Below are 17,839 nucleotides of genomic sequence, written 5' to 3'. Positions count from 1 at the left end.
TTATATAATACCTCTGTCAATATGCCAAAACTCTTTTTTATTCTGTTAATTTCAAACTAGTATATAGTTAAAATTTAATTTTAGAATTTTTATAACCTTTAAATTATTTACTGCTACCAGCATTTGGGAAAAGTCTGAGCTTTCCAACAGAACTTTCCTCTAAAAGCAAGAAAAATCAAATTTTTAGTTTATATAATTAGCATATTCTTTATATGTAAGGGAATACATAAAATTACAAATAAAAAACAATACTTTAATATAGCTTAAATTAGAATGTAGCTGCAATGGAATGATTAAGATACATATAAGCTTGGAAAAAATGCACTCTTATGATTAATGACTTATAGGCAATATAACATTTTGTAATGAACTTCACGCGAACATTCCTCTAATTGTCAAGGACGTAATTGAAATATTTCAAATGTAATGGAAAAAGTAAACAAAAAACTGGAACACCTAGTCTTTGGAAATAGGTACACATTAAAGTCATATCTTCAAAATTATTATGAAAAGCTCTCTGCGGATATTTGCTGCCATTGTCCCTGAAAATAGCAACGTACATATTATTTTAGTCATATATTTAATGGACGGTAACACAAACCGGTATGCCAAGATTCCAGCCTGCTCCAGCGGGATTCTCCTTTGTGATGCCACAACGCTTGCAAACAACGCCATTCAATGCGATCGCCCAAACCTCAGCGCCCACTGAAACCGATTTGAAGCCGATGTGTGTTTCTGTGTGCGGCGGAATATTCGGCATATTCGGCAAGAACTGCCAATGTGAACCCTCTGGAAACGTCTTAGTAATCTCTTTGCGCACCGCCAAGCGGTTATGGTTATCAAGAGCCCAAATACCCGCATGACCCACAGCCACCGTGCGAAATGTTACACCCGAGGGCGCTTCCACCATTTGCCAAGCGTCTCCTGCGTTGGATATTCCAAATTTAACATATATTGTTTATGATAAGTAAAAACGACTTGCTAACATACCCATTGGATTGTGCCTGGTAATGCCGTAACGGAAGTAGATCATGCCGTTCCGTCCGACAGTCCACACTTGCCCAGCCGGTCCTACAGTAATTCCAATCAAAGGCTGCTCGCTCGGTATGTGCTCCCAACTCTCACCACGTGGATTTAGCTGTGTTACACCATGCCGTATGAGGACATCACCATTGGACGCTACGGCCCAAGCGCAAACTGGCACATCTTCCCAATCGCCTAAACTATTGGCACTGTCCACATCGTTATCGAACACTTGCAAGGCGGCGTCTAAAATCTTCGAGTGACTCAACTCCTGCCACGGGCCGCTACTGGTTAAACGACACTTCTTCAACCAACGACGTCGGCGTACGCAATCAGTGATTTTCTTCTGCGCATGGTATGTAGCTGGAAAGTCAATAGCATATTGCCAGCCTTCTTTATCAGCACCGCCGGGTATATTGAAATCCACCATCCAATCCGTAATCCATTCACAGTGTGTGGATAAGAGTTTAGTGTGTTCCTTGCTACGCCTTTGACGACCGCTGGCGTCACTCCACAAGTGCCTATCGGTGGGCAGACTCTTCGTAGTGAAGCCGCTAATGGGGTTCCAGCGTTGATTCTCGTACACATAGTAGGTGTGCGTATCGACCATCGTGTTAATTTTGCCAGTGCCGCCCTCAAGCCCTTTCAGAAACTGACCGCCCCAACCACCGTTATACACCCAGGCAGTGTTGTCGCACGAAATGCCCCACACAACGCCGGCAGAACAGGTAAAGACACGCTTTATGTGGCCGCCTATTTGCCGCCAATACATCTCCTGCATAGATATGATCAACGTGGGACAATGATAGACGATGTTAAAGAGTTTGACACGCCCACTAACGTACAGGCAGGTGACGGCGGCCGGATCTGTGCGGTACTTGTAGTCAGCGAAGTGTGTGTTGTTCACAAACAACTGGTAATGCTTCGCCAAAACTCTGCACACAAAAAGGAATATTTAGAGAGAGGCTAATAAGAAAATCGTATAACGGTATCAGCTTACTTGATGCGTAGCGTGAAAGTGGCGCCCGGCGCGAAAACCATATTATCATTGCGTATTTCGTCCAGCCATTCGGAGTCATTCATACTGTTGAGCACTATGGTGCGCTCATTGAATCTGAAAACAGTTGGAATAATAAAAAAACTAAATATATATATTTTATCCGGAAAGATGATTGTGCCCTACCTTGGGTTTATGTGCATAGCGATCACACGGAATTTTTCCACTTTGGGACGCGTTTTTATGTTGGGATGACACTGCAAATCGAAACGTATTTGATCGGCGTCATCGTAGACACAACCAGATATCTCCAACTCGGTGCCCAAAGGCATGCTGGAATACACAAATTACATAATGAAACCGTTATTTGCAATAAAAAATGAAAGTTCACCGACCCATTGGAGAGAGTGTTGTAGTAAGGCGTTTCCATTGTGTTCACATCGAATTTCTGCACATAACAATTGCGCTCTTTGTCCAGTTGATTCGCTTTCATATTGAGTGGATCGAAAACAAAAACTTCGCCAAGTTCAGTGGTGACCCAAATGGAATTGTTCGCAGGTTTGCCCAGCACCTCATTGATCTGGCAGCAAACTGAACTGAGATGAGACAGCCAATCTTCCATTTCGGCGTCGCTGGAGAATTGTAATTTGATCGGTGAGCAGTTGGCTGGCAGACGTGGTGCGTGCAAGGCAATACGTGGCGCACTCGGCTCGCTGCAACACTGCACGCAAGTGATGTTGGAGAGCGAAAATTGTATTTTTGTAGTAACACCGTCTGGATTCAGCACGGTAAAGGTGCCGGAATCTGAATCTGTGCTGGTATTGCCTGCATCAGCACTAGCACCTGCGCCGGTGGCACCACTCACCCATTCCAATTCGATTAAACAGTCTTCGAATTCACCACCGGGACGTTGATAACGCGCTTCAGCCGATTTAATCCATGAAGTTAATTCTACGGCTTTCTCGTATTTTTCTGGATTTTTCAATTTTGTTAGCAACTCCTTTTGTTTTTGCAGTTTCTCAATAATATCCTTACGCCATGTGGCATCCACGTCCACTTTGCCATTGGCAGACGCCTGTTCATTGAACCAGTTTGGCGCATTTGTTGGATCCACACATACAGCGCCTGCCGCCACACAACTCCACATCACCTCGCATTCGGTCCAAAATTGTGAACCTGCATGATCCTCATCTTCGCCCAGGAATGCATCTGAGCCATGATGTGTTGAATCTGACTCGAATACTGCCGAATCACTCTCGGGGTGCGCCTCAGTGCCGACAATGGAGCCAACGCTACGCACTGGCGACCAGGCGCGTGGATTCTTGAGTTGCGTTTCAAAGTGTTTGCCTGAGATTTCGGTGACCACCTCTGTAGCGGGTGCGCTGCACGCGTGAGTGGCATGCTCACGCATCGCTGAGCTTCGTTTTTTGTGACGTTCATTCAAATTCAAACTGCCGATATTGGGTGGTGAATCGGTTGTGTATTTCCATATGTCACCTTTGAGTCGCGCCTGCGCAGCTGCCGCACCCGCTGTGCTGCTATTCGTGGATGCCGGACTGGCCGGCATATTTTCAATTGGCGCACACGTCTCCACCACACCCTTCTCCTTGTCCTTGTTGTAAAGATTTGAGAAACTCTGATGCTTGGAACCAGGCGTAGAACCGCTGCCACTACGACGCGACACTATCGACATTGAACTGGATGTGCGACTTATCTGCATGGAACACTGTATTTGACGCCATTGCTTGCCGGTCGGATCGGAAGCAGATACGCCTGAGCGAAAGTAAAGCGCGCGATCCGCTGAGCCCACTGCGAATACTTGATCATTAGGCGCCACCGAAATCGACGATATATTGACAACCAACTCCACCCAACCACTGCCGATAGCGGCGTCTTCGCTTATGCCAGCTGCCTCGCCTTTGACGCCCCGTCGAAACCAAACATGGCTGTCGTTGGTTACACACCACACAGAGTCAGTGCCCACGGACACCTGTGTGATTTTTAGATTGCCTCCAGCTTCGTTGCTGCTGACTGGAGGTTTCACGTCCAACCAAGCTTCGCCCGAAAGATTCTCACGCGTGACTCCGGTACGCACAATCGCACGTCCGTTATAGAGCACAGCCCACACGAGACCTGTCGGACCGACACTTATTTGCGCCAGTTCACAACCCGGTGGTGTGTTTATAGCATTCCAACGGAGACCCTCCGGCGCAGAAGTGTTCACACCCGTACGAAACATTGCCTAAGTGAAAAAAATATATATAGAAGTATGTAAAATCACAATAGTCAAATTAAACACACCCGTCCATGTGCAGTAATCGCCCATACGATCATTGTGCCCGAAGCGGCGTTTGGCACGTTTGTTCCGCCGACAGAAACATCGATGAAAGGTTCTTGGGTGGGGTCTTTATGCAATGGGGCTACCGCACACCAGCTATTCAGTGCACTATAACGGCGGAAACGTACCTAAAATACGTAAATATTTTCAGTTACAGAATTCTTAAGCATTATATGTAATAACTCACCCATTTCCTCCGACGCACATATGAGTTCCACGAATTCTTTGCCGAGTATGTAGCAGGAAAATCAAGGGCATACATCCAACCTTCTTCATTCAACTGTTGACCATCCATGTCCAGGTCCAAATGCCAATCTCCATCCCATTGCCAGGCCATTGATGGCAATCTGATCTTGTCAATATTACGTTCTACACTGCCATCAACTGAAGAGAACTTATAGCGATCGGTAGGCAATAACTTTTTCGAAAAGCCTTCGATAGGCAGCCAGCGTTCGTTTTCATAGGACTCCTCTTTGACGCGTATGGGCACATCCAAACCGTACACATAAACATACACCTGCCGATCACCTCCTATGGCCCAAACAAAGTGTGGCACTGCAGCGATTTTCTTGAACTCCAAACCCAAATAGGGAAATTCACGCCACGCGGCCGAATTTGTAGAAAGTGTGTAGACGCGACCTTCGCTATTGGTGGCGAATAGTAAGGAGCTGGGCATGTTGTCGCTAAAAATTAACTGTTATTAATAAATGTTTGCATATACTTCAACAGCTCAGGTTTCAATTGAGAAATGTTTATAACTTTATGTAAATATTTAAACAAAGCGATTATTTAACGAAAAGTATGCGCAACGCGTGTCCTCGGTTTGGTACAAAATCGATGCAACGTTGTTATAGACATCGCGACTTTTATAATCACCAAAATTTTGCCCAGGAAAACTAATTATTTGAATCAAACGAGCGTCAATAGCAAAACAAAACGCTTTTTCTCCTTACCTTCTTTTAAATTTATTGTTTATCTAAAAATATATTCTTATCGCAAGCAACTTCGAAAAAACGTAAGCATTTAATTTTTTATTTTCACTTTTCGTCTATTCTTTCATTTTTTCTGCAGTATTTTTAAAGGTTTTTCACTTAATAAATTATTAGAATTCTTGAAAGCTTGAAATCCTTTTAATTTGTGACCACCATCAAGTGATTCACTGACTCCTCCTTCTGCGTCCGAAAATTTGCAATAGTTATCAACTCCTTTGTGCTTATTTCGCATTCGGACAGCTGATATGGCTGTTGTTTACAATTTACGAATGCTGAGAAAAGGAATAAACACCTGCAATTGACAGTGTTGCATTTGAGGATTAGTGAAGGTAAATTTGTAATGAAGAATAATGGCGCGTGTTATCGATTACACAATAGTTTCGATTAGTTTTAAGAAACTCATAGAAACTTTAACGGAAATCTCTGGTAGTGCTTTCTAGTGATACCATTGATTTTCTATATAGTTTTTGAAGAGGAAAATTGCCGGTGGCAATGCTTCATTAAGAAAACTCTTCAGATATATGTTGTGGATAACGCTGCTTGCTGTTAATGTGGGGTTTAGAATTGAGTCGTTATGTTAGGTTAAATGTTTGGTTTATAAATGCATAGAGTTTTGGTATTCTTTATATCGGCCAAATCAGAAGAACACTAATGCTGAAATGGCATACATATTAACTATTCAAACACGTATTTGTACTGTTCTATTTATTGAATCTAGATTACGTATATATTTACTTTCAATATGGCTGAGGTCAACGCTCCTCAAACACACGATTATTTAATTTCCGTAATCGATTTATTTAAGGGGGCGTAGTTATAATTATATTGTCAAAATTGGGTTCAATATCCTTCGGCACAAATAAATAAAATGCCGATTTGTGTCATAAAAATCAATCAATAAATATTTGGTATGCAACAAATGGTCTCGAGGAGGATGAGTGTAAATATAATAAGCTAATGAAAGTATAGCTACTAGACCAGATGGCTTGAATGGATTTTTTGTATTGGTAGTAAGGCATTGTATTAGGCTTGAGTTGATCGAGGTTATAAGCATTAGGGTAAGGGGGAGTATACACTTTACCAAGTCGCTGAGAATTTAGTATGTGATATTTAGAGACTGACTCAAAGATATTTGGCATGGCCTTCATGTACTCTAGAATCGGATTTAACGCTTATTCAGTAAACTTCAAAAATCTCTCAATTAAGCAGATCATAATGTGATCCAATCACAAATTAAATAAATTCTACACCACGTGACCTGTCTCTGGTACAGTTTTCGTATCTGTGGCAAAGGTCCTCTAGTTTTCGATTGAATGGCCGTCGCATAGCAATCTAAGCGGCTTATTTTCTTCCTTCTGAACCTCCTTTATTGTTCTTTCAAACTCACTCTCGATAATTATAACAATTTACTTATATATTTTTACCGCAAAAATTTTGCTCACCGATATTAGCCCCGTTAAAATTTTTTCCAACCTCTAAATCCACGGCTAATTTCATGAAACACTGTAAAATTCCGACTATGCTGACCTTAGCCCACAACACATGTCAGTCAAGAAATATTACTTTAAGTGTGAAATGAATGATGTGTGGACAATCTCAAAACTCACGAAGCAGGAAAAAAGTTTAACTCCAGCAAAAACATCGAAACACTTAAAATAAAAAGCTTATTTACTTTCTTTCTTAGGCAAAGCCAACGCAACAATCGTTTTTCCTCAGTCAACTGTTGTTCGGAAAATCCATGCACTCACACTCATCCCACGCGCCAGTGCGTGTTGATTGCTTCCCAGCACTTTGTTGCTGCGTGTCACAAAAAAAGACATACATATGTACGTGTATATCGCCCCACCATCAGCAAATTTTAAGTAGAAATTTCACACTCAAAACGCTATTTAAAGGACTGAACTATTAGCTGTCACATATGAACCGTTGTATGTATGTACCGTTGTTGGCATCAAGCATTTACAACGGTTTCAAATGTTTCTCGGCTTTTCATGTTCCCCTACTGACCTTCATGGTCGGTCATTACAGCTTAGTTGGTTGTTGTTGTTTGGTTGAAACAAGTGAAACTGCCGTAACATAAGTCATCAACGGTTGTTGGCTATTTTAAGATCCTTTGTCGAATGCACTTAAATTTTATGCACCTTTGTGCTGCTGTCTTAAATAGAAATATGGTGAATTTAAGTGTACAATATAATGAATATGCCATATGTACAAACGAGGTGTGTTCAAAAAATAACGGTAATTTTCGTTCTTTTTAATACTATTTTTTCATTTGTCTACATTAAGGGGCTACTCTGGTCTAGGATTTTGATTTTTTTCGCATATTTTGAAAGTTTAGACTTTCAAAAATATGACCTTGGAAGGATTTTTCAAAATTCGACTTATTTTCGGAGATACAGACGATTTTGTGACGTGGCGTCCGAGCCGCCCGAGCGGTCTCCTAAACTTTAAACGCGTTTTTCTCGAAACTACATTTTTTGACGTGGTTGGCATGATATCTAAAGCTATAAAGTCTGCCTTGGATTCCCACAAATTTTGCTTTGAAGTATTTTTAAAAAATTCAAAAAGGTCGAAAAAATCGGGTTTTTTCAAGTCGACGCCATTTTGTTATTTTTTTTCGAAAATGGTCAACCCGATAACGACATCCTTACAAATGAAGAATCTTCTTGTTTTTTGTGTTTTAGATCTCTACAAGGGATGAAATCACGTCAACCAGGACGCATCGTGTTTTTTGAAGTCCCCACTCCACCGGCCCGTATCTCGACGAATTTTGTTTTTTTTTTCTTTTGCATTTTTTTTATATTATTAAAATGTCACTAAAAAAATATAATAAAAATGGATAGTAAAAATGTTTTTAATTTTAAAAAATACCTACAATTCATGCGTCTATATCAGAATACCCCCTTAATGTTGTAAAATAGTCCACATTCGATATTATGCATTAAGAAGCGCTGGTCTTCCAATCCTCGAAACACTTCTCAAATTCGATTTCGGCTTCGACTTCGGCGATCTCTCGTATGCTTGTAAAACGACGGTGCTTTAAGATTCTGTTTTATTTTGGAAATAGAAAAAAGTAATACGGAGTCATGTCTGGCGTGTATGGATGCTGGGGCATCGTTAAGGTATAATTTTTTGCAAAGAATTCTCGAACAAGCAATGAAATTCGATTATATTAAAAAATAAAAAATGGCAATTGGATTTGTGTAGAATTGAAAATTTTAAAATTCCCGTTATTTTTTGAACACACCTCATATGTCGTATTTACTATCTCAATCTATATTTCGCAAGTGTAAAGCTAACCGAAGTCAGTTCTATTGGAAGATTAAGCTTTATTTCGTCTGCAGTATATTTCAAGCGGAGGTGTTTACAATTGGAAAAGCCGCTGAGCTATCCTTAAGCGCACCAATAAGATACTCTAAAGTAAACATATACGTAGACAGTCAGGCGACAATCAAGGCAATATCCTCCTTCAGCATATCGGCCAAAAGTGTCTTGAGTGGTAGGACAGTAGTGGATGATGTCGCCAGAAATAGGCGACTTCAATTCTACTGGGTGTCAGGCCACAAGGGCATAGAGAGTAACGAGATAGTGGACGAGATTGCCAAACGAGGCGTAAGACTGTCATCCGAAAACATGATGAACGTAGATAAACCCATACACTGTCTATATGATGATCTAGACAGAAGCTTGGTAAAAAAGTTCAAAGCGCGCTGGAAGATTATACCGGGATGCAAAACCGCAAAAGTTATGTGCAAGGCGGTAGATAAGAAATACACGATATTTCTATTGGCGCTCGATAGAGGCAAATGTAGGAATATGGTTGGCATACTCACTGGTCACTGTCTTGTGGCGGCGCACGCCTACAAGATGGGGCTGATAGATCGCGAAGACTACAGGCAATGTCAAGAGCAAGGCCCCAGAGAAACAATGGAGCACCTCTTCTGTGAATGTTCTGCATTATCAAGACAACGGCTTCAGCATTACGTTAATCTGGAAGAGATTTCGTTGGTGAAGCCACAAAGCCCTTTGAAATTCGCAACAAGCGCAGGCATCCTAAAGGATGATTACTCCTTATTAAGTGACGGCGCTCCATCTGGTATCGCAAAGGACCAAAACTGGTCTATGTGTGGCTTTTTAGCCTACCAGAATAACCTAACCTAAACCTTTATTTCGTCTTGTAAGACTTCAACGCACACAGTAGATGTCCTCAAACGATATATGACAAGTATCAGAAGATTCAAAGGCAGCTCTAGCATATTACAGGATGGTTCTTCTTCGAAGATCACTTGATCAGTTCTTTTCTTAAGCTATTGACAGGGTTGAATAATTATTGAATTTTCTTAGTAAATCCTTAACCTAGGACCTCAAAGATCTTAAAATCAGTAAACTCTGTCAGCGTGTCCTTCCTTTATCTGCATGACGCTTGCGGTTAAATAAAAGAAGGAAACTTTTCTTCTTACAAATTGAAATGTGCAACAAAACAATTTGTTCTTCTTTATTTTGTTTTTCCTTCCTGTAAGTTTATTGCTAACTAAATGACGTACAATCAAAGCACTCAGTTCTTAAATAAAACTCCGTTTCCGCAACAAAAAATGCAAAAGTGAGCTGTTAACAACAAAAGCTTTGGCTAAAAGGCGGCAGTGGGGGCCATTAAATCGCCGCGTTTCACAAAAGGTGACAGAAATAGACACCGGACATTTAAGCGGCATACGCACACAACAACAATTAGATGCATATTCAGTATGCAAAGCAAAACTATGTGTGTGTGTGTTTGTGTATCGCTGAAGCCAAGAGGTGAGTTTCCGCTTTGCTCAATTGCTGTTCTCAGCGTGCACCAAAGTTTCATATCATAAATACCACTGTTGTCTGCAATTAAAGTGGCATGGTTAGTGTAAGTAGTTATTGTTGTTGTTGCCCATTGAATGACCCACTACATGCATACTCGTATATCCTGAGGACTATTAAGGGGCATTTACCATTGCCAACGTCATTGCCACACACAAAACCGGAGCACATGTTCATAAATAATTTTGTTGTTGCTGTTTTATTTTTATACACTTTGTTGCGCTTGCTGTTGTTGTTGCTGCACCTTGAAAACGGCCATTCAACTTGCCGCTGAAAGAGAGACTGCCACCGCTATTATTTCACCGCTGTTTTTCGGGTCATTAGAAGCGGTTGTGGGTAGGTGTGTGTTTGTGTGGCCGCCCCCGAAAAAATTGCCGGGGCTGAAGCGAGTGATTGGCGTGAATGTAACGATGTGTTGGCGACCACTTGGTGGGCGTTTTGCTGTTACTCGCAAATTGTACCCGACGGTGGAGTTATAAAAAATTCAGTTATGACCCTTTCGTGGCGTGGCGAGTGCCATACATTATTCTCGGGGAGGCTCAGTGACAAGAGGCCGTACAGCAGCAGTGCGTTGTGACTGGCAGAAATTTACATAGATAAGCAACAAAGGGAGCCTCATTTGCTTAGGTGACTTCTTGAATGTGCCAATTTTCCCCACAATTTGTTTGTGTGCGGGTATAAACATAGAATTGACATTGAGGCTTTTCAATTAATTGACCTCTCTCTCTCTCTTTCTCTTTTGTAGTCTTTCTATTTGCGAAAATCTGGTAGTGAATTAATTTTGTGTATTTAATGAGTTTGCCATTTTTCATAAATGATTTGCGCCTGACCTCGCCAACTGACGCACCAAGCAAAGAGCGCCTATTCAAACTTCCTTCGGTGGATATTTTTAATTTTTTTGAACTGTGAGGGAAGCTTTATGACCTTGACTGTCGGTTCCATTAGCAAAAACTTGCACTAATTTAGTTTATTTCGGTAATGTGATACTAATCTTCGGATATCAGAGCGCTAGCGACTACATGGTAGCAGAGGTCTTATATGTATGTGATTGGCGTTACAAACGTTTAGCCGGTTATAGCCGAATCGACGATAGTGCGCCACCTCTCTCTCTCCTTCGCAGTTCGGCGCCAGTTGGAGATCCCAAGTGTAACCAGGTCGCTCTCCACCTGGTCCCTCCAACGGAGTGGAGGCCTTCCCCTTCCTCGGCTTCCTCCGGCGGGTACTGCATCGAACACTTTCAGAGCTGGAGTGTTTTCGTCCATTCGAACAACACGACCTAGCCAGCGTAGCCGCTGTCTTTTTATTCGCTGAACTATGTCAATGTCGTCGTATAACTCGTACAGCTCATCGTTCCATCGTCTGAGGTATTCGCCGTTGCCAATGTTCTGAGGACTTTAAATCTTGCGCAAAATTTTCCTCTCGAAAACTCCTAGTGTCGTCGCATCTGATGTTGACATCGTCCAAGCTTCTGCACCGTAAAGCGGGACGGGAATGATAAGCGACTTGTAGAGCTTGATTTTGGTTCGTCGAGAGAGGACTTTACTTTTCAATTGCCTACTCAGTCCAAAGTAGCACCTGTTGGCAAGAGTGATTCTGCGCTGGATTTCGAGGCTGACATTGTTCGTGTTGTTGATGCTGGTTCCCAGGTATACGAAATTATCTACGACCTCGAAGTTATGACTGTCAACAGTGACGTGGGAGCCAAGACGCGATTGCGCCGACTGTTTGCTTGACGACAGGAACAGGAGCAGAGGTCTTATATAGTAAGTGTAATAAGAGATCCAGGTTAAAACACCTTATAAAGCAGATTGAAAGCACCGAAGCTTTTAAGAAAGCTCGGTAAAAGCTCTTCAGATCTGATACATTGAGCTTTAAGTTTAATGTGAGTGTAAACCCTAGTCTTGGCCCATGGAAAGTAAGAGTACTTAAAAGTAAAACACAGTGAGGATCAGAACGCCATTAATTGAAATCTTTTCGAGTTAAACCCCAAATCAGAGTTAAGGGGGGGTAAGGTTTGATAAATTTTGTTTTTCATTTTTTTTTTAATTTTTTTTTCTGAACCATCAACATCTCAAGAATATTGTGTTAAAGTTTTAGGTCATTCGGAGAAAAACTAACGAAGTTACAGCAGGTTGAATAACGGAACCTCCAGCTATCTGCGCTGAGTGTACAAAACTTTGAATCGATTTTTCCAAATATGTCATTTTTAAAATCGGTGACCAGCCTATAGAAAAAAATACTGCATCGATCGTTTTGAAATCTTGAACAAATATTCTACATATATATAGCTCTCGAATGACGTCGAGTTTTTCCAAAAATTTTAATTACTAACAATTTTACAATAACAAATAGGTCGATTTTTTCGTCAAAAGTCGTCATTTTGGCTTGAAAATGGTACCAAAAATTGAAAAATTAAAAAATTGAAAAAAAACTCGACGTCAATTGAAAGATAAACTAATAAACTAAAGAAAGCATTTTGATTTTTTGGTTTCGGATGATCCAGTGATGCTGTAGGCTGGTCACCGCACAACAACTTTTTTTCGAGGTGCCTGCAGAGATTGACGATAAATTCGTTATTCCTCGCTATTTTTCGACAAAACTTTTTTTTAAGTACCCTTCAAATGTTGAACTTTCATATAATAATAAGTAAAATAAACCCACAGCAATAATTTTTTCTAAAAAAATTCATGAAAAAAGGTCTTTTTTCGACGAAACAAATCTGTGGTTTTCAGGAATTTTTACCCTAAAAGGATTTTATTTTCTCCAAAAAATAGTGCAGAGCATAATCACCAATATCTTAGTCTCAGAAGATCTATCAAAATAAATAAAAAATAAACTCTCAAACAGCCATGAAAAGCGTTCGTTGACAGTCACTAAATTCACGGACTTTGAAAGTAGAAGAAATCATATTTAGTGGCGATCAGCTGATCATTCATATAAGCTCTGAGAGGGGTATGGATTGATTAAGAAGGTTAGAACAAAGTTCAAGGTTTCTCCGTTTATGTTTACTGCTCTTCAGAGCTTTAGATGAAATAAAAAGTTTATAGAGTTATGAGTAAAGTTTATGAATGGCGACAGTAAATATATGCGGGCTGATAAGGGTACTTAATAAATAACGGTAATTGCAAAAGTATATACATTTCTATTTTTCGAACCTCTTAAATCTCTCCACCGACAGAATTTTGACCACCAAAATTGCTACTTAAAACGAGCAAGAACATTAATCTTAACCTTCGCGTGTTGAAAGAGAATAAAATATTATTAGTCTGAGCTTAATAAATTTATACGGATTTTAATAAAAGTAAAACAACTCTCTCTCTCTCTCTTGCTCTCTAACAAAATATATGCACTAATTTATAAATTTTGCTGATTTTCGACACATTCACTTGATGGATTATTATGACTAGCTTAAACCGAAAACACGTAGAAAATGTGTAGTAAAATTCCGAGACACGCCATAAAATCCATTTTTAGTTGCGCTTTCGCTGTGTGCCAACATTTGTCGACAGTGAAAATGCGTTCGCCTTCGCCAAGCATGCAACAGCAGAATGTTCAACACGTTGTTAGTCGCCACGAGCGGTCTCTTCGGCACTTTGTGAAAATAAATACTAAAAACCTCCTGCCGAACCTAACCACGCTCCGTTGGAGTTACACGTAATCGATGTGGAATCGCACACGAAGGTAAACAAAATGACCGAAAATAAAACGACAGCAACGATGAAATGGAAATATCAGAAAACACACGTGTTGGACAATTTCATTATAGAAACGGTATTTGTAGCTGAACTTGTCATTGGTGGGTCGCTTGTACTTTCACAATTATGTGGTTTGTATATCATTAGCATAATATACTATATTGTATGTTGTAGATTGTACATGTGGATCTGATTACGCTCGCATTTTATTAAAGACTTATGAATATATTTATACATACATAAGGGTCTGTAGTTTAGACTACCCTGTGGGTAGTAAATAAGTCCCATAAAATTACTGGGAGAGCTTTATACTTTTTAATAGCAAGTTTAACGAATTCCTGTAAAACCAAAAGAATAGTCTTTGGACTACATAGATCAAGAATTACAGGATATTTATTCGAATTTGAATATATGGAACACTTAGATTACACCGATTAGTCCCTCTGACTTTACAAGTTTTATCGAATACAAAATTTTCAGTTCTGAAATGCCAAGGGTTCGTTATGAGGCGGAGGCGGTTGCAATTTAGTTCCAAGTGGTTATCACTTGGAGGTCTTTCTGCATATGACCGTGCCAAGATCATAAATTATAGAACACTGTTTTGGTTTTTATATACGATTTCCTGAAAATAAAAACAGATTACTGAGAGTTCAATAGTTTCTCCTGTCTTCAGTTCCTACAAGGTCGATACAGAAATCATTGCCAAGACTTCAGCCGCAACTCACTTAATCCCACTCGATACGTATTCAATTAGACCAGGCTAGTAGTATGTAAGTTCTCACACAAAGCGCTTATGACCTCATCAACTGGGGTGAAACTTCTCACATTGCACGCGCCACTCGGTACTTATAAATTTACTAAATACAAATAATACGAGCGCATATTTTCCTCGAGCTTGAGCTCAGAAAAATGCGTGTTTGTGTGTGAGAAGCGCCGCACCGTAGCAAACAAATTGCCAATTAAGCCGAGCCAAGTGAGTTCACACAGCCACAAACTAGCCAAGCGACTGGCCGAGTGGGCGACCGTGCGACCAACTATGCAACAAGGCGTACGGCCGCCTAATCTATTGCGCCATATGAAATTTAAATACTTATGTACATACTTCACCCAACTCCGTTTTCCGTTTTCCGTTTCCCGCTCTTGCTGGCAGCCGAAGTGGCGGTTGTGCTTGGCCAACTGAATTGACCAACTAATTATTTGTGTGCTGGAAATGCGCGATTTAGTCGATTTCGTGACCACCTGAAGGAGCAGACGTGAACTATTTCATTGTCGTCCGTGGCGCGTTTGAATTCTTATTAAGTTAAAGTTCTTTTTCTAACCACAAATGTATTGGTCCACCAAGTGGACATTCTGACAATCGACTTAAAAAAAATAAATTATAATTAAATTTAAATTTAAAAAATAAACCAACTGTGATTTCAATAAAGCAAAATAAAATTAAGTTTTAATTGTAAGAATTCCATTAATTAACTGTGAAAAAAATAAAATAATAAAAATGGGTTGCGCCAGCAGTACCCCTATGATAGCCTCAGCTGGCAGTGATATGTTGAAAGCAGCGACACATGCCGCCTCCGATGCAGCCAAGGGAGCTGAGCATGCAGTGGAAGGTAGTTTTGTTTTTTGAAGTGGAACTTAACACAATGAGTGCAAGAAAATGCTTTCAATAAAAATAATAATAGCTCCCAAAAGTGACAAAGTCGTGAAAGTAATGTTAAATTTGTGAGAAAGTTGGTGAAAATATACGCATCTCCGTTCCAAATATTCGAGAGTGAATTTGAACTGAACCTTTAAAAAACTTGTTTGTATGAAGAATGAACTGCTTCTCGCAGCTCTGCAAACTAGAGTATTCACGAATCTGAGCTAGAGGATCGATGGTTCTTACGGCAACTTTAGAATTTTTGAAAACTAAGATCAAATTCGTTATCAACGACCTCGAAATCATCCGAGTAACGAGTATCAAGCGAATCCGAAAATTTTTCAAAATAGCAACCGCCATATTGGATTCGTCATTTTGAATTTTGAAAAATCGCCACCGGATCAGTAATCCATTACTCCGAAAATCGTATTTCAAGCGAATCCGATGAATTTTTACGAAATTTGTCCGTCATATTTTTTTGGGTTATGTCAAAAGCCTTATCTGATAGGATTAAATGGACCTCGGATTCAGCGACCCCAAAAATATGAGATACTCATAGTAAGACCATCAGGTCAGGATCAGTAACCTTGAAATGAAGATTCAGTGTCGGTTGTTCCTTCATGGTCAAGTCGATTCAGAATCTCCTCATCGGATGCCGCTACCGAATATTTTTCTTCATGTTTCATACGTCGCACTTAGGACTTGACTTGGAAATTACCGGTTCCAAGTTGTAAATGTCTAATGTGTGTATTTCAAAGAATCGAGTAAATACATTGAACCAAATTCAGAGTGGTAGAGAGTCTGTTTGTATATCTTGAGTTAGTAGTTAATATTTTAGAGAAGATAACTTTTAGAGAAGTCACTTTTAAGGATTCTAGAAAGGTATTAACATAGAGAATTGAATTCCAATTAAAGTTCTCACTGTTTGGTGCATGTTTTAAAAATGAAGATAAGAGATCCAAACTTAAAGATTTCAAAGTGAGAAATATAGTCCTTTATTTCATGAGAAAAACAAAAAGTGTTTGGTATCCTTATTTCGAATAAAAAATGAAGAATATTTCTTTTGTAGAGTCAAATGCAATAATAATCTAATAATAAAGAATACGATGTATATATTTAGAAAGAAAAATTGAAAAATACCAATATTCATGGGCGTTGGGGGGCGGTCGCTCAAATATTCGCAAGCAAATGAGGGATGTGGTTGTGCTCGCGTGACTGGCACTCAGTAAACTGCTCGTAAATGGTTAAATATTTATGCCGTTGAAAAGGCCAATATTATGATGGAACAACTGCGATGGCATGGAGCAGCTAGCCGAAGGCGGAGGGATCTTCAGTTGGCACTTGTCTGCACGCAAGTCTGCTGGACGATGCAGCGACGCTGGCAGTGGTGTATAATCGCTGATTAAGCCACTCGTATAATTGATTACTCAGCATGTGCGTGCGTAAAATTTCATTGCAAAAAAAAAGAAATGAAAACAAAAGCATAAATGAGTAAACGGGAAATTCGCAATAATAATAATGGTTAGAAGCATACTTGCACTCATGCCATGAAACCGTTATATTACACACATACAAACACATGAGTGCATACTTGAAATTCAAAACTCAAAACTTTTCTCTCTCTCTCTGTCTCCACCTCCGCAGAGGTAAGCGAAACCGTGGGCAAAACACTGGAGAACGCCAAGGAGACGGTTGGTACCGCAGTCACTGGTATCGCACACGATCTGGGCAATGTCTTCACCGAGAAGTCAGGCGAATTGGACACAGCGAAAAATCAACTCTTGGATCGACTGCATTTGGGTGGTGCCACCAAGGCTCTGGAGCACACCAGTGAGTCGACGGCAAATCATTTGGACGCGACAGCTTTGGAGATGGCAGCACGCGCACCCACACCGCCGCCCGATTTGGATAGTTTGAAGACCACAACACCCGAACCAGAAATAGAACGTGCATTGGCCAATTCGCACGAGGATATGCCGCCAACACCGAAACCGACAATCGCCGAGCTGGAAAAGTTAACAGCGGAAGTGAAGCAGACGACACAGACAACAACTGCGTCAGTGGCGGCCGTCACCAATGGCGTTGCCGATGTCAAAGATATGACGGCGGAGGTGCCAAGTGAAACGACTGCGGCCACTGAACCGGCCGTGGAGTGAGTAGGCGTTCATTTCATTTATAACTTTATATGAGTTTTGTGTTGAAATTGAGCTGTTGTTAGAATTTATTTCTTTTCTGTTGTTGTAAATGAGTTAGTTGACACATTGAGTTGATTAAAGTGTGTTCTTTTGTTTGAATTCTTTTTTAATTTGTGAA

The 17,839-nt window shown here is 40.4% G+C and overlaps 2 protein-coding genes across 4 annotated transcripts in view; one reads left to right on the top strand and one right to left on the bottom strand.

Annotated features, from left to right (window-relative positions):
- The window catches only part of LOC105214912 (general transcriptional corepressor trfA), a 29,809-nt gene that overhangs the window by 7,326 nt on the left and 4,644 nt on the right, over positions 1-17,839 (top strand). The window contains exons 1-2 of one of the 3 annotated variants that reach the window (XM_011188620.3): positions 15,106-15,497; positions 17,171-17,678. In XM_011188620.3, coding sequence (XP_011186922.2) covers positions 15,386-15,497; positions 17,171-17,678 — 620 coding nt within the window. In that variant the 5' untranslated portion in view covers positions 15,106-15,385. Of the gene's footprint in view, positions 1-15,105; positions 15,498-17,170; positions 17,679-17,839 lie in introns of those variants that run through there. The other 2 variants (XM_029041893.2, XM_029041903.2) reach the window with 2 other exon arrangements.
- Positions 201-5,582, bottom strand: LOC105212362 (tectonin beta-propeller repeat-containing protein). The gene is made up of 9 exons (XM_011184283.3): positions 5,312-5,582; positions 4,546-5,041; positions 4,322-4,486; positions 2,416-4,262; positions 2,207-2,353; positions 2,024-2,137; positions 991-1,958; positions 602-924; positions 201-542 (listed from the first exon to the last, which is right to left on the bottom strand). Exons 2-9 carry the CDS (start codon positions 5,032-5,034, stop codon positions 504-506), a joined length of 4,092 nt encoding a protein of 1,363 aa, XP_011182585.2. The 5' UTR covers positions 5,035-5,041; positions 5,312-5,582; the 3' UTR covers positions 201-503.

Source organism: Zeugodacus cucurbitae, chromosome 4, assembly GCF_028554725.1.
Source record: "Zeugodacus cucurbitae isolate PBARC_wt_2022May chromosome 4, idZeuCucr1.2, whole genome shotgun sequence".
NCBI lineage: Eukaryota > Metazoa > Arthropoda > Insecta > Diptera > Tephritidae > Zeugodacus > Zeugodacus cucurbitae.
Note: the sequence above shows the minus strand (reverse complement) of the source record. Positions and strands in the feature narration are given on the sequence as shown.

Bases quoted from the DNA above. Each gene is read 5' to 3' on its own strand.
- LOC105212362 (XM_011184283.3), bottom strand. From the start codon at position 5,034: ATGCCCAGCTCCTTACTATTCGCCACCAATAGCGAAGGTCGCGTCTAC. The intron at 4,487-4,545 runs GTGAGTTATTAC...TACGTATTTTAG, and splicing joins ATGTGCGTCGGAGGAAATGG to GTACGTTTCCGCCGTTATAG. The intron at 925-990 runs GTATGTTAGCAA...TATCCAACGCAG, and splicing joins TACCAGGCACAATCCAATGG to GAGACGCTTGGCAAATGGTG.